Source organism: Epinephelus lanceolatus, chromosome 1, assembly GCF_041903045.1.
Source record: "Epinephelus lanceolatus isolate andai-2023 chromosome 1, ASM4190304v1, whole genome shotgun sequence".
Taxonomy (NCBI): Eukaryota; Metazoa; Chordata; class Actinopteri; order Perciformes; family Serranidae; genus Epinephelus; species Epinephelus lanceolatus.
The window spans coordinates 22945261-22962239 of record NC_135734.1 but is presented as its reverse complement, the minus strand read 5'-3'; the positions used below and the strand labels follow the sequence as shown (position 1 = coordinate 22962239).

Below are 16979 nucleotides of genomic sequence, written 5' to 3'. Positions count from 1 at the left end.
AGAAAGTAAAAACAGCACTGAACTCTTTGAATTAGCTGCTGTATCCTAAATAGGATTCTACTCCTGCAGCAGCTTGCTAGCTAACCTAACTGGCTGCCTATGTTTCTGCACATGCTGGTTTTAGCCCATGTACAGGCTAGTGAAATAGTGCGAGCTATATCATAGAACACTGCGTGCAATGGTTACTTATCCAGGAGACTATTATGCACATGCTTTAGAAGGCTTGCATTGCTAGCAATAATTTCTCACATTGTAAATAGGCTACCAAATAAAACCATCACCAAAGAAGTCTAATTTGATTAAAAAAAAAAAAAAAAAGTTTAGGTTTTAGGTAATTATAGGTTTGCTGACAAGGGCAGTGGATTTGTGCTCACAATGTTCTAGGTTATTTTGTTGCACATTACTGTACTGGGTAAGTCAGCTGAATTGATACTGTGACATTGAAAGATCATTCTTAAAATCATGATAAATAAATAAATATTTCTCTTCAGAGGTTTGCTGAATTTTTCAATGTAATCAGGTTCAGGATGGCCCTGACTTTGACCATGTAAAATCTAAATGAATTTGTCACTCCTTTGTTTGGAAATTGAAAAGTTCGCAACCCTGTCAGTAACTTTCAGTAAGTTAATTTCAATTTAAAAAGAAAATAATGTAAGAATAGACACAATTAAATGTGGAAAAATACCATTAATTTGTTTATGGTTATGAAGTATGTAGCTTTTTTATGTAGATGGACAAGACATATTTTGCTACTAAAGCCTTTTCAAACTAATTCAGCAGGTGCTACAGAAGCTGGAGACAAAGCAACCATTTATGTTCACAAATGTGACCTTTGTAAAGCAGGCTAAAATGGACAGGACCTGGTTTAATGGTTTGTTGCTTATTTGCAGTCCTGAAACGTATAATATATCCACACAATGAGGTAGTGTGTTTGATTCTGTGGCATCTAGTGGTGAGGAATGCAAATCACAACCAGCTAACACTTCTCCCATGTGCCAAGCTTGAATCCCAGTTAGGATTTCTTCAGTGTTCATTGCTCAGGAGGTTTTTACCAGGAGCCAAATTATTTGCGAAGATCTCTTCCTCTCCAAAACAAACAGACCAGGTGATTAAAACCAGTAAAAAAACTGAATAGTTGAAAAATCAATGTTTTCCCAACGCTGTTCAGCTGGTTGCGGCGGGGCTGCTAACTACAGCAGCCAACACAAAAACACAACTGGCCCCATCTACAGCCAGTGTTTAATTTGTCCGTTGTAGGCTGCTGTAGAAACACAGCGGTGCAACATGGCAGGCTCTATGGACGAGGACCCTCTCCCTATGTAGATATAATCCATTCATTTTAATGTAATGAAAACACTATAATTTATATTAAAAGGCCATTATACACTAAGGAAAACACACTTATTACATCATATATCCCTCTAAATCCTGCACACTAGACCTTTAAAAGATGAATTCACCTGCTCCCATTTTGCATGCATATGTGACATTTACATATCTGTAACCTACATTAAAGGACTTTTTTTTTCCTTAAGCATTTGATCAATTGAAAAAAAAAGTGGCAACAACATGCAGCATTGCCTTCCTGATAATGGAGCAGCTGAGTGTTCATAGAGCACTCTCACTGTGTTGGATAGATCTGTGGTATTGAATGATCCCCTGGTCTCCTGGTGTGGCTCTTGAGCCTACGTAACCTGTGGGGGGTGTTTGATGTGCCCCAGAGGTAAAGTGAGGTGACTGAGCCCATAAAGAGCTATAAAATAAAAAGAGAGAGAGAGAGATGTGTGTGAAGCCAAAGGACCACAATACAGGCCTGAACCATTAAGCGTGGACGAGACATAAAAGAGGCTATCAAAGAGTGTAAACTACAGATTCCCATTATTGTGTGACATTAGCCCATAGCACACAGTAACCCTTAATGATCCCATGGGTGCCTGCAGCACACTGTCCTTTAATGACTTCCTGGTTGAATGATTGTTGTTTCCTAGAAGCAAAATACTGCCAGCCAAAGACAACCACAGCTCCACATGTGCTTGTCCTTTGCATAGCGGCATTCGGCTTTGTTCATTTTGAAATAAGTCAGACACAGAGTGAGCGGATGAAACACAGAATACCATCAAATAAACACCAAATTAGCTCCTGTTTATGTAGGCATCAAACTATTTATGCAGAAAGGGTGATCATACAGGGTTGGATCAATTAAAGGAGATTTGGACAGACTGAAACTTCACACTGTGCTAATTAGGCAGCCAGCCGCTATGCTCAATGAATGGAAATGTATTCCTTTCCGTTCCTTTCCCTCTGTTTGTGTGCCTTGCTTCACCCTGAGGAGTTTAACAGAGCACTAATTCTTCATCTAATTTCCCCTAACTCCCCATTGCGTTCGCTCCCTGTGTCTCTCTGCCTCCATCCCTCTCCATCTTTCTTCTCACGCTGATAGCTTGTCCCACAGGATCCCAGTAGTTGTCAGTAATCAAGGAAATCACTCTCAAAGAGCTACAAATAGGTCACTTATCTGATGTCTGGTCTGATCTGACGGAGACAGACAGCCAGTTAAGTCCCCTTGCATCTGCCTCTCCTTGCTATTTTTAGCATGATTAGTAGCCATTCTATCAGCCAGGAGGTACTGAAGTAAGAAGGAGAATGAAAGATAGCCATGGATACAGAGAGAGGAAGAGGAGGATAGAAATCCCAGCTTTCATCATTAGCATTCCATTCAAATGGCTCAATTGAGCAGTTGTCATTCATGGGATTCCCAGGACTCCGGGAAGCCGTGCTTCTTCATTTATTCAATTTATTGATATAAAGACTCTTCATTAAGAGACATGGGCAGATGTGACATCTGGTCTCAGGTGGCCTTGATGTGGAATTTTAAACAGGCGTGGAAGCAGAGGCCGCGTGACGTGTGAGAGCTCCTTTGTCTCCTCTCGGGGCTATTCCGCCAGTGTGGCAACTACACATAGTCTGCTTTGAAGTCCAAGTGAAGAGACGGATCGCATGCAAACTCACACACACACACACATGTATAATCAGACACGCAACCATGCACCGGTCTGGATGCAGGTGAAAATTTCATATGTGTGTTTCCCACATGACGGGCTTGTTAATTATTGAACTGAGCAGGTCCTTTTGATCCTCGCTTTGGTGTGCTCACAGAGAATTTCTTACCTGTTACCTCTCACCAAGCTGCCTCTAATGCACCAAAGAAATACTGTACATGCAAAAATAGATGCAGGGTGTTTTTTTGTTTTGTTTTCACAACTTGACCAGATGGGACTCTTTGTGGCGTGGCTCAGTTAATTTTGAACAGTGAGACCTTAACATGTTTGTCTCCTTCAGTGGTAAGAAAACTTCTCAGGCATGTTCTCATTGCATAATCTGTCTATTCTGCACTGCTTAATTTGTCTGATGACACAGAGGATGAGGGTGAATGATCAAATGATGTTATTATTTTTGCCATCATTTCATCTGGCTTTGATTGGCAGATGGTGGGCGTCGTGAATGCAATTAGTCTTACAGTATCATTGTCATGCTACACTGATTACATGTACGTCACAGACTGTAGAACAGCCTTAGTACGATGATTGAAAGGAGTAATATAATGCTGTACATTACACCTGAACCTGCGGGGATCTCATATGGATCCTGCATGAGAAGTGAGCCTAGGAAATGAAAATTGCAGGTTGTGAAAGCTCGCAGCAGAGTGCTACACTGTGGGTGTGGGAGGACCACGTTGGAAATTAGGGGAGAGGGTATCATGTTCAAACAGAGAGATGTTTTATGCAGAAGCCGCCGTCACTGCTGAACGGATGAAGTAATTTCATTTTCATGCATGATCTGCAGCCCCACAGACCAGGCAAATTGCATAGGAGGGAAAGAAAAAGATAGAGAGAGAAAAAGAACCAAGCCTTCCTTATTCTCCATTTGACTCTGTGATTATTCCCTCTGACTTGTAACCATAGTGATGGTTCAGTCCCAATGAAAAAGAGTCAACGCAGTGTTCAGAATCTGAGGTTGAGTTGAGAGGAAAGATGATATGAAGATGTAGCACTTGAAGATAGATCAAACTGTTCCAGGATCCATAAAGCCATAAAATCAATCCATATTACTGGCTTTAAAGAGTCATTGACCGCTGTAATGTGATTAAATGACTATCTGTGTAATTACTGAACCTGAACACAGCGGTGAATCAGGTTACAGCCGTGTATACTGGATACTGGAATGTAATGCAGTATGTTAAACACAGTGATTCTCAACCACAAAGGATCACAAGATGAATCACTGTGGTCGGTAGACAATTTCAGAGGAAATACTATATGTCTTATATATAATTATTTTTTTTTATTTTAATATTTAATCGTCTGACTTTACACAGATATCTGTCTGGTTAAAATACTGTTGAATTTTACCTCATCAGACATGTAAAAATCATTCAAATGAAACAGTCTGAGGTGGAAGAATCACTTTGAATCACTCCTGGACTGAACTGCTCACAATGCATAGACATGCTACTGTACCAGTGAAGAGCAGTTGGTAGTACAAATTGATTGACTATTAAGGGGTCACAAGCAAGACATGGTTGGGAACAGTTTTTAAAATGAGACGTTTTTGACCCAGCCACCATTTTACAGCTAAACATTACACTAAAATATGTTTCTAAGAACATTTGTGGTGAGAACTAGGCAATGCAGTAACACCATCTTGGGTTATATTTGATCAGTGCTGCTTAGTTTGACAGCTGCATTAGAGACTGCTGATTGGTTGTTCTCGTTCATATAAGATAAGGCCATTAGATGTTTGAGGAGGAATATGATAAGGAGAAAGAGCATTATTTTTTGGCACAGATTATCTGTCTTATGTACTGCTGTGTGGATACAGTGTCAGTTTCAGCGAATGTGACGAAATGTAATTATTTCTAAAAATAAACAACTATAGCTTTAAGTATTGTGTCTTAAATACATCGTGAGTACTGACTGAATTCATCAGTGACGCTGTGCAGTAGGTTTGTAAAACAAAACTGGACAATAATTCAGCTTGATGTGTGTTTTATTGAGTGTTATTGAGCTTTTCTATAAATTATGAAAACAACACAATTAGAATGATTTGGACTGAAATTAAGTGATTAAAGGCCCACTGTGTAGGATTTAGGGCGGCTGTATTGGCAGAAATAGAGTATATTATTTATAACTACGTTTTCATCATTGTATAATCACCTGAAAATAAGAATTGTCGTGTTTTAAATATTTTAAATGGAGCTGTTTATATCTACATATGGATATGGATGTTATTTTACAGCAGCCCAGAACAGATAAACCAAACACTAGCTTTTGATAGGGCCATTCATGTTTTTGCATTTTCACATTGGCCACTGTAATTCTCCTACAAACTTGGCACAGAAGAAGAAGTTTCATTTAGTTGCAATCTGCAACTTCATTGCTAAATCCTACGCAGTAAACACTTGACTTGAGGATGTTAAGGGTCACATTTGCATGAACAACATTTCTGTAATTACTGTTTGCCTCAGATGACTGAGCCCATCCGCACTGATTTGCTCTCAACTATGGCCATAAACACACACGATAACACAACACTATGTAACATGATTTAAAAGTTAAAGGAATGCTTCCTGGGAAATGAACATATTCGCTTTCTTACCAAGAGCTAGATGAGAGGATTGATACCACTCATTGAATATGAAGCATAGCACAAAGACTGGAAACAGGGGGAAATGGTTATGCTGGCCCTGTCCACAGCTAACAAACCTCTAAAGTTCAGCCTTTGTATTCGTAATGGTAACACTTTCAGACCCATGAATTTAAGGAATGCCACATCAACATTGCTGCATTGTGTGGTGAGATAGTAGAATCCTTGGAGCCTATTGAAAATCAATGCCACACAAAGAAATGCTTCAATCAAGTTCTCTTTTGTCTTCTTTTAAATCAGCAAGGTGCTGAGCTAAAGTATTGATATTTTTATTGCCATGGCAGTAGAGACGCTCTCACTGAAACTTGTTCAAAGTAAAATGTATCACTCTTTAAATGTCACATTTTGTGTGAGAAATAACAGCCGAGGTGTTAAAGGTGGAACAGACGCATTGAGATATCAAGCTCAAGTTAGGTGTAGTTGAGAATAACGGGCATGAGTCATTTTCACATCATCCAGGCAGGTAGCCGTCCTTTCACACTTGTTCAAGGTCTGCTGAGAAGCTGCCATGATGGTAAAGTAAACCGAAAACTCAGCAGGTCAGACAGAATCATCAGACAATGGCTGTATTTCCCTCACTGCCCATTGTTCAATTTTCAATTTTTACCTTCAGGCTGTAGGTTCAAAGCGTTAGCACAAAAGAAAGATGGCAGTGGAAACGTTAACATCAGTGTTTCTATCAAACATCCCATGTCCTCTCGCTTTTCTCTTCAACTTTCGTTTTTATTTCAAAATGCCTTTTTTTGACAATTTATGTTTCTATGCTCTGATCATTTTGTGCTTTCTGTTGCAAGTGAAGGAAAAGCCAGAACAAAAAAAAACAGATTTTTCCTCTCTTTTAAACTTGTTTCTCTGGTTCTTTTCTCAGATCCGCTCAGATCAGGACAAAGATGTTGGCATCCGCTACAGCATCACAGGAGCAGGTGCTGATCAGCCCCCGAGTGGTATCTACAACATAGACCCCATCAGCGGCAACATGTTTGTCACCCAACCCCTGGACCGAGAGGAGAGAGCCTCCTTCCATGTAAGGAAGAAACGAGTCTATTTCTGTTTCCCGCTCTTGCTCCATTTACGTCTGTCTCATTATCTCCTAATTATCCCTGTGGAAATGTGTCTCGTCTTTTCTCTTCCCCATCTACCTTTCAATCCAACACTAATGTTGCCTGCCGCAACAAAACCACAAGTCGGAGCCCATTCAGAGAACTGTACAGTAACTTCACACCAGCATCTCAAGCGTCTGATTGATGCCGTAGCCAGCAATGAAAGCACGAATGCCTTGACAAAACACACAGCCACTTCAGGTGGCATTTACATTGGGGTTTAACTACACAGATAGAACAGAGGGAAACAGACAGAACCGAGGTGGAGTGTAGGAAAACTGTTGTCTTTGTTCTTACCATAAGAGCTAATGAGCAGGTGCGGCTTCGAGTGTGTGCGTACGTGTATTGAATGCTAATAATATGGTTCATCCTGTAAGCAGCTCTTCCTACTTTCTGTGTGTGTTTCCCACCTTCCCGTTTTGTGCTGCTGCCCCGTTTCACTTCACAACCCCCACAAGTTGTTCCACGTTCACCTTGTGCACTTTGCAGCTGTGTTGTTTAAAGGTGCAGGCCGACAGCTGTACAGTTAGCATTGCATATGGCCCATAGAATTCCCCATCACACACACACACACACACACACACACACACACACACACACACATACACGGGAGGTTTGAGTTCATGGTTAGCCCCTCTGGAGCCTCGGGTTAAACAGCTTCATGAATGTGCGAATTAAATATGCAGACCACATGGGACTTGCGTTAACGCTAGGCCATTGGTTCATATACACACACACATTACAGGACTCAGTTTATATCAGCAAAGACTAACACCTCCACTTGAGGTGAGCACTGGTGTCAGACTCACAACACCCGCGTGCCTGTCAGCATGATAGATGGCTGCGCTGCCGATAGAGCTAATTCAAAAGCATGCTGCTGTCTCAGAGGAAGAATAGAATAAAGGAGAGTGGATCTCTTCAGTGTCTCTGTCAGCACTCACTCTCAGCAAACATTATAAACACCAATGCACACACACAGGACGTGCAATGACTATAAACAAACACAAAGCTCTAGATGATTGCCGTCTTGATTGGTTTGTCTTCTGGGTGTGTGTGTTCCATTTAGTTTTCAGATGAGCCTCTTGTTACGTTACTTGCTACGTTCTGGCCCCGGACACTGGTGTGTGTGTGTTTGTTGTCTCTCCATACCTGCTCTTACACTCAACCAGCAAATTGGGATCAATAAAGCAGCCAGGTTATTGGTCCCTGGGAAAGGACAGCCGCTCAGTAAACAGTTCTTATTTGACACAGCCTGTAGTGAAAACAGCATGTTAGGTTGAGGGCACTTGAAGTTGAATGCAGCTCCTATTTAGACTCCCGTGGACCCATGCTGTTTGTGATGTATGATTTAGTGTAGGAGAATGTAGCCAGCGTTTGACCCAGGGGAAATTTAGTCCATTGCTTACTTTCTTTCAACTTGACAGGAAGTTCCCAGCACTACTGCGCTCTCGCAGGCCAAAACTTTGCTTGTTAGTTTTGGGTTCAAGTGAAAAGAGAGACGAGGCTGCTGTTTTTGACAGACTAGTACCAGGGGGAAGTGATCTGCGAGGTGAGGAGAGTGGGTGTTAGCCTGAGCTTCAGTTTTGTCAGACAGATCTACGGTGAGTCATCCGGGCACAAGGAGAATTGAGCAAATATGAGAATGTCTGCAATTTTTTTTGTTTGTTTGCATGAATGCACGTCCTGGGGTGTACAGTGAGTGTTTGTATGTGTGTTTTACACAGATGCATCAATCATAAGATCAGCTGATAGTGCTGTTGGGATACTTATTTCGAGAGAAGGTCCTCTTGTTCACATCCCATCAGTCTGTAGCACCTGAAAGTTGCTCAACATCCTCCTGCATCGATTGGCTGTACTGTATTTTATTCTTAGATCTATTTGTGCACGCAACATCAATTGCATGTCTGTCCATCCTCAGTTTCGCTCTCTTTCCATATTTTCTTGTGAAAGGGTTTTTTGGGGGAGGGCGGAGTTTTTCCTCATCTGATTTGACAGTCTGAGGACAGTGCGTGTAATTTGCCAGGCTGTTCTCATGCATTGTTCCTACATGGCACCAGAAATCTTCACGTGACAAATGCGCTGGCAGGAGTAAAGACGAAAGTGGTTTAAAGAGCGAAAGTGTACATAAGGAGGCAGGTTGGATGATGGATGGGTCAAACAAACACAGGACTTTCTCCCAGTGTGCATGTCCTGTTTGAAAGAAAGTGAGATTTGAATTATTTTAAGGTACGTCATCACCCTGTTTCTTTTCCTAAACATAACGTACGTAATTTTACTTGCAAAAACCTAACCATGAAGTTTATGTTAAGTGACAGCACTGTCTTAGTGCGACAACACCATATGTGTGTGGCTTTAATTTGTCAGATTTCATTTGTGTGAGGACATAAGCTGTACAGACTGTAAAGCCCCTTAAGGCCAGTTTGTGATTTTGTGATACTGAGCTATATAAATTAAATTAACTTGACTTAACTTAATGGACAATTGAATGTTTTATTAGCTAAATTTGAAAATATAGAAAAAAATAATATTGATTTTTTGTTATTGATCATAAAACAAGAATAAGACTCTCCAGTTAGTGGATGTACTTTGGCATGGTGGTGCTTTGAGTGACATTCTAACGTCAGCATGCTAACACACAGATGTTTAACACGCATAATGTTTGCAATGTCCACTATTTTAATTCAGCATGTTAGCCTGCTAACATTTGCTATTAAGCATTATAAAAAAGTACAGCTGAGGCTGATGGGAATGTCATTAGTTTTGCACATGTTTGGTCATAAATCAAAGTATTAAACAAATTGAAATTTGATCTGATCCCAGGTGAAAATTCAGGGGATCATCAAAGTCACTGAAATATATTGTCCAGAGATGATGTATCCTACAACATATTGTACCTATTCATATTTTAAATGTTGAGGTGTTTGACTAAATAATGAAAACTTTTTTTTTATCTTTAAACTAATATAATTTGACAAGTTTTTTCTACAACTACAAACTTACACACTTACAAACTTGGATTTCTCCAGCAGTTTATGATAGGGTTATGGGTGATTTAGGAGAGCACACTTACTGATCATCATTTGAAAAGCATCTTTTTATGGTCTCAAAAACTTTGACACCACAAATAACTAAGCTGAAACAACTAGGATTTGTACCCAGCTCCATTGTAAACTCTGACTTATCCATCTCACTGTTAAGAAGCAGAAAAATAACTTGTGCAGCATGTTAGTCTGGAGGATTAGTCTCATGTCTCACAGAGCTGGTGATTAAAACTAAACTTTCATCTCTGTCAGAGAAAACTGATCTGAGTTCAGACTGTTTACTTACAGCACAGCTACACTCACAGATAACTGTGCCTCCTACCTGCCTGACAAACAGCAATCAACCCAAAAACCTTCCTGAGACAATCTGGACTGAGTGAGTCCTGCGCTGCAACTAACAAACTCCAAACAAATCCATTCAACAGCTCCACCATTCACACTCAGACACACACGGCTGATTATTTACTGCTGAATTATAGCTCACAGCTCACACCAATGACTGACGCTGCTCTGGTGTGAGTGTTTTTGCTGGCTAGCGAAACATCTGGTCTACTAGAGTTTACCAGCCTGTCGCTCATGTGGCATTTGAAGATAATTGTAATCACGGCCATTCTCTGGTTTCAATGTCCAATAGTCCACCACTAACATTTCGTCACGTCTCGTCAACGAAAATGAAACATAGATTTCATCTTAGTTTTTACGATCAAGATCTATTGTTAACTCATCATCATCTCATTTTTGTCATTGAAAAAAGGTCATTGAAGAAAAATGTCTGTCCTAGTTTCGGTCATCTTATATAATGACGAAAACTGCCTGTGGGTGTGTCTGTGTATCTGTTCCACGTTTTTCTCCTCACTGACTTGGTCAATCCATGTGAAATTTGGCACAGTGGTAGAGGGTCATGGGAGGATGCATGAATGAAGCAATATTACATCAATTGGCCAAAGGGGGGCGCTATAGCAACCGATTGAAATTGGAAACTTTGAATGGGCATATCTCATGCCCTGTATGTCATACAGACATGAAACTTTGTACAGAGATGCCTCTCCTCATGAGGAACAAATTTGCCTCAAGAACCCATAACTTCCGGTTATATAGATTTTCCACCATTTTGAATTTTTTTGAAAAACACTTAAAGGGAAATTTCGGTTTATTTCAACCTGTCTCCTATCGTCCTAAATTTGTTTCAAGTGACTAGTGACATAAAAATAATAGTTAGCATGTTAGCCGTTAGCCTAGATACAGCCAGGGCGCATAGTAGCGTCAGACCTGTTAAAACGTAAGTGAACGGGCATACTTCAAGTGCAAAGTTAGTCCACTAAACAAGCTTTTTTTCCACGAAGACCACCTCATATTGTTAGGATAAATGTCAGAGAACATATAGAAAACGACATGTAAACGTGTTGTCTTACCTTACCGGTGTGCCGTCATGTTTGTTTACCATCTAGCTCTGCTTTCCAAAGCGCGGCCGAAATATCGCGAGAACAAGCAGCGATCTCATACCGTGCCTGAACAAGCAGCAACTCTTCTGTGGGCACTGGGGCACAGCATTCACAGGTACACCACCAATCTCCAGAGCTACGCAGCCTTGCAGCAGCCGTTCCTCCTCTCTCGTCCTCTACCTGTTGCGCCTCTCTCTCTCTCCTCCTCCATTCTTCAGTTTCACAAAGCTCTTCGTCAGTGTATTCTGGCTCAAATAAATAAGGGCGGCCATCAAACTCTGCAATTTCAAATTCCTCCTCCACAAAGTTGAAGTCTGGCAAAAAGTCAGCCATTATTCTATAAATCTTTCATAAAATAAAGGAATGAACTTTTCAGGCTACTGTCCAGTTCTGCCTTCCAGCTGTTGCTGCTTGTTCTCGCGATATTTCGGCCGCGCTTTGGAAAGCAGAGCTAAATGGTAAACGAACATGGCAGCACACTGGTAAGGTAAGACAACACGTTTACATGTCATTTTCTATATATTCTCTGACATTTATCCTAACAATATGAGGTGGTCTTTGTGGAAATAAAGCTTGTTTAGTGGACTAACTTTGCACTTGAAGTATGCCCTTTTACTTACATTTTAACAGGTCTGACGCTACTATGCACCCCGGCTGTATCTAGACTAACGGCTAACATGCTAACTATTATTTTTATGTCACTAGTCACTTGAAACAAATTTAGGACGATAGGAGACAGGTTGAAATAAAGTGAAATTTCCCTTTAAAATCGATCTCTTCCTAGGAAGTTTGACCGATCTGCATGAAACTCGGTGAACATAATCTAGAGACCAATATCTAAAGTTCCCTCTTGGCAAAAGTTGGAAAACTTACTAAAACTGAGCTTAAATAAGGCAATGAATATTGTGGAGGGCGTGGCTCATCACATAAAGGTGTATAATATCTCAAGGGTTTCACTGATCACCACGCAACTTAGTAGGCATATGACCACACACAATCTGAGGGGACCCCTCCATTATTGACCCCATCAAACAAAATGGGGGTGCTAGAGAGCTAATTTCTTATCTAGGCCTAACCGCCTTATCGATTTTTACTAAACTTGGTAGATATGTAGAACAGGACGCCTCAAGGTGACTGGAGAAATTTAACTCTAATTGGCAACTGGGTGGCGCTATACCAACAGAAAAATGCTTAAAAATGGCTAAAATGCGACTGATCGCTGTGGCTCCCCCTGTGGCCAAATGTTTTGGTTTTTTCTAATTTTTGGTAATTTTTTAAGTCATGGCATGGTATGCTGTACATAATCACGGAAACTGTCAGTGTTTCTTTCTGTCAGTCAGTCATTCTGTCTGTCCCACATTTTTCTACTCACTGACGTGGTCAATCTATGTGAAACTGCACAGAGGCATTGAGGATTGGCATAGGTAGAAGGTGACAAAGCTACCAATGGGTATGGACTAGTTGAAATGAACACTAGTCCCTGGCTTCATTATAGTGACGCTGGGGGCGACCTTTAGCATCTGTGTGAGAGGCACACCGGGCTTTCAACCAACTCTAAACCCATCCGCATTATTATTAGATGGTCAGAGCAACAGGCGAAGTACAAAGAGCGAGGAAGTCCATTTAGGGTGGATGGGTCCAACAGGCACATGACTTTGTTTATCACAAGTATTTCTGGGTCAATATATTGTCAAAGAAAAGTAGTTATCATGACAGGCCTACCCCACCCACGTGACTTGATGATTCTGTGTCAAAGTGCAATGCAAAAAGCTGCCCCGGTGTCATGATGATAAAGCTGGGGGCTCCTGCTCACGTATCAAAATATGAGGAGTAGGCATGAGATCACTTTGGCCAGAGAAAGAAAAAAAACTGCATAGAGTCCAAAACTGTCAAGGATTTCTGGAAGTACCATGCAAGTATGGTTATATATTGGGTAAGGGGACCAATGGGCCAAATACGAACTGTATTTCTCCTCTGTGGTTGGTCCAGTCATACTAAAGCTCACCCTGCAGAATACTGATGTCTCTTCACACACATAGATTTGCAGTCTACGCGGTGCACACCCTCCTCCAGGCCCTTAGATCACATTTCCAATTCCTCCATCGAGCACACAAACACAGACACACATAGACAGACTCTGTAGCACAGACACACACTCAGGAAGACACACACACACACACACACACACACACACACACACACACACACACACACGAATATAGAGATACTAAATAAACATTCAGGAATATGAGAAAATATACAGGGATGTACACACACAAATCCACAGGCAGAAGGGACAAAACATACACACACAAACACCCAGTTTAACACAAACAAAAACACACGATCATTATCCACACACACAGGCACACATGCTCACACACCCATGCAGTGAAGCAGTCACACATATCACAGTCACACATCCCTCAGCGTGCAGTGATCACAGCTGAGAAAACAGATTGGGCTTGTTTGTTTGTTGGGTCTCCTCTCCATGTTTGTTTGCTGTGCTTCAGCCAATGGAAAACTAGCATCTTGAGGATCATTAAGTGGCTAAAGAGGGCTCTTTTGATTGGCTGTATGCATCTCCCCAAGTGTGTATCCACACGCTTTTGTCAATGTCCATGTTAATATGCATAAACATGTGTCTGAATTGGTGTTTGGATGCGCGTGTGAATGCTCAAGCGGGGCCCGTGTTTGTGTATGTTTTTGAGACATCCTTGACAGACAGGCACGAAAGCCGACATGATTAGTTGTGTTTCGGTGAAGGCAGGTGTCGCCATTCAATCTTTCATGTCACCCCACAATACACCACGACTTCCTGTAAATAGGCTGGCAGGCAGATCCTCCTCAACTGTGTTGTGGCAGACAAAATATTTTGCTGCCAGTGTGTCAGTTTTCAGCCAGACATAAGAGCCCTTCTCCTCTTACCAAGCCAAGCTGTGATTGAATAACATTTCTGCAGAGGATATGGATTTCTAGGCAATTGAATGAGAGTAATGTAAGTCACAGTGAACAGTGCCGGTTTGGTTCCAGGGCTATTACAAAGCTTTGCGTTATGTTAGATATCATTAGTGGGGATTGGTGGGGAGTAGAGGGTGTGCAACGGCAGCAGTGGAGATTAAGACATCCCACTGTAGATGATGATTGCTTTTGTCAGTCGTCCCTGTTCAAGCCCCCACACCCCCACACTGCCTCTTTGTGTTTTCATCTCTCATTTACTTGCACAAGGCTCAGTCACTCTCCTCCTCTCTTTCCCATCTCATCGGCCTTTTTCCCTGCACCGCTCTTTTTCTTCCTGCTCTTCCTCTTTGCTCTCTCTATTCTCACACTGTGAATTGTCAAGGAACAGCTCATCAGTCAGAGACATCCATCCGAATGGCTGGCTTTGTCAAAACAAACTGAGACAAACATTCTCCCCGCTCACAAAAAAGAAGCCACAGCTTGAGCAGAAACACCTCTCTGATATTTTTTTTAGGCCTCTGGCTGTGCTAACAACAAAATAGGTGTTGTTTTTGTGTCTGGAACATTTTACTACTTTGCCCCTTTCTGTGTTGTTGTTGTCCGCGCCAAGATGCCAACAGGATACTCATGCCCCATTGGCAGACAAGAAACAGAGCATTTGCCAGTTAAACAAAGTTGCCACTTAACAAAGTCAAAGTTGTGTGCTGAGTTTGTTCCAGTGCAGACAGTCTGCAGTGTTTTATATCAATCAAGCCAGCGGCCTTCTGTCAGTTGAACTACATTTGGAAAATTTGGCGTTGAATGCTAATGATGCTGTCTGTCTTTGTGTGCATTCACAGCTGCGAGCCCATGCCGTAGACATGAACGGGAACCAGGTGGAGAACCCAATCGATCTGTACATCTATGTGATCGACATGAACGACAACAGACCAGAGTTTCAGAACCAGGTGTACAACGGCTCCGTGGCTGAAGGGTCCAAACCAGGTGAGAGTTACTTCTGCTCATTACAGCTGAGTAGTGTAACACAGGAGTAACTGGAGGTTGTGAGAAGTCTGCACTGCATCACCAAGCAATTATGGAATTTTAAGGAACAATAAAAGCATGCATGTTGTTCATTATGACACTTTACCTCTTTCAAGAAATTTAAAGTCCCTTTTCTGATTTTCTTTGATGAATTAAATGGCAACAAGGAGCTGCCTGGTAAAACACAGATTCACAATTTGAGTTGAGAATCTGCAAAAGAAAATGCATTTTTGTGCTTTTCCATCCACTGCTCTGATGCGAACGTTGGGAGTTTGTTCATCAAGATGAGTGGTAGGTGGTGCTAATTATTGAGTAGCGTGCTACTGCAGAAGAGGGCGCAACAGGATGACATAATTAGAGTGCCAGTCAAACCTCAAACAAAGACAACAATGGATGTATAATGGGGAGAACACAAGACAAAGGAAATAGAGTTTTGGACAACTAACATTACTCTTGGAAGAGTTCTGTTAACAGCACTGCATGTGTGCAAATGCTATTAAAGGCCTCCAGAGATGGTGAAAAGAGCTTTTCTACCTCCCCCAAGCGTAATAACTTTTTTTTTCAATTTTTGCTATTTCCACTTAGATTTCTTTGTGCACAGATTGAAAATGCACAAAAGAAGAGGTGAATAGAAATGCACCTGGTGAATATTACAAAAAGAAAGCTAAAGTATACTATATTAAAATATTTGCCAGCTTCCTAAGTTAGTATTTGTGTTATGCTAAAGTATTATCATATTTCTGTGGGCAGCTATCAAAATGACCCATTCAGGCAAAATACACTGTACACACAATACTCGGATAATGTTCCTGTATTTTTTATTTTGACAAAGGTGAAAGAGAAGGAAAAAAACCTGAATTGATTCCCCATTGTTGGGCACTGTGAGTGTGAAAGAATCCACTAAATAACCTCTGTGCCTTTACACCAGTGGTTCCCATTTCTTTTGGTTTATGAAATAAAGCAGTGTCCACTTGTGACCCCTCGTCACAGCTTGTAAAGAACCTTTTAATTTTTTTTTTAAACTTTACTCTATACAGTTATATGTACTATAGAATGAAATTTAAAAGAAAGAAAGAAAAGAAATAGAAGAAAAAAAAGCACAGACAATCATAGAGAAATAAATTGTTCCAAAATATCAGGTTGGGTCAATGAGTCACATAGAAAGCATTGTTAAAGAGAAGGGGTTAAGTTCCTGTCCATATCTGTACCTTTAATGTGTTTCCCTGTTGGGTTGATTTTATTTCCTAAATATAAGGACACACAAAAAAGAAAAAGTTAGCTTTTCCATGTTATATACTTCACAGTAGTATTTTACAATTCCAATTCATTCCTCTTTTGTTGGGGGCTCTCTAGTTTTCTAGAGAGCAAAAGAACCTTTTCACCTTCCTTCCTTTCTTGTGAATCATCTCGTGACCCCTGACCTTTATCTTTCTGTGCTGTTTTGAGGGTCCTGACCCACAGGTTGGGAACTTTGGGACCTAATAAACAAATATTTCTAGAAGAAGATTCACCAACATATCTGCATGGGTTGCTTTGGTAACGACGTAGGCATCTGTAACTATAGAGCTACACTGGTGACATGGCTTTCCGGTGTAGAAGCATGAGTAATAGAGGTTCATGATTTCACTCACCAAACAACCATGCTGTTGTTGCAGTGCAGAACTCCTCCATCGGCATCTGTCCACTGATTGTTGTCCTCCGCAGCACTT

At 41.1% G+C, this 16979-nt stretch overlaps 1 protein-coding gene across 2 annotated transcripts in view; it reads left to right on the top strand.

The window, feature by feature from the left end:
• Positions 1–16979, top strand: part of cdh4 (cadherin 4, type 1, R-cadherin (retinal)) — a 267007-nt gene that overhangs the window by 193610 nt on the left and 56418 nt on the right. For both annotated transcript variants that reach the window (XM_033627295.2, XM_033627296.2), the window contains exons 6-7: positions 6572–6727; positions 15087–15231. In XM_033627295.2, the coding sequence (XP_033483186.2) occupies positions 6572–6727; positions 15087–15231 (301 nt within the window). The remainder of the gene's footprint in view (positions 1–6571; positions 6728–15086; positions 15232–16979) is intronic.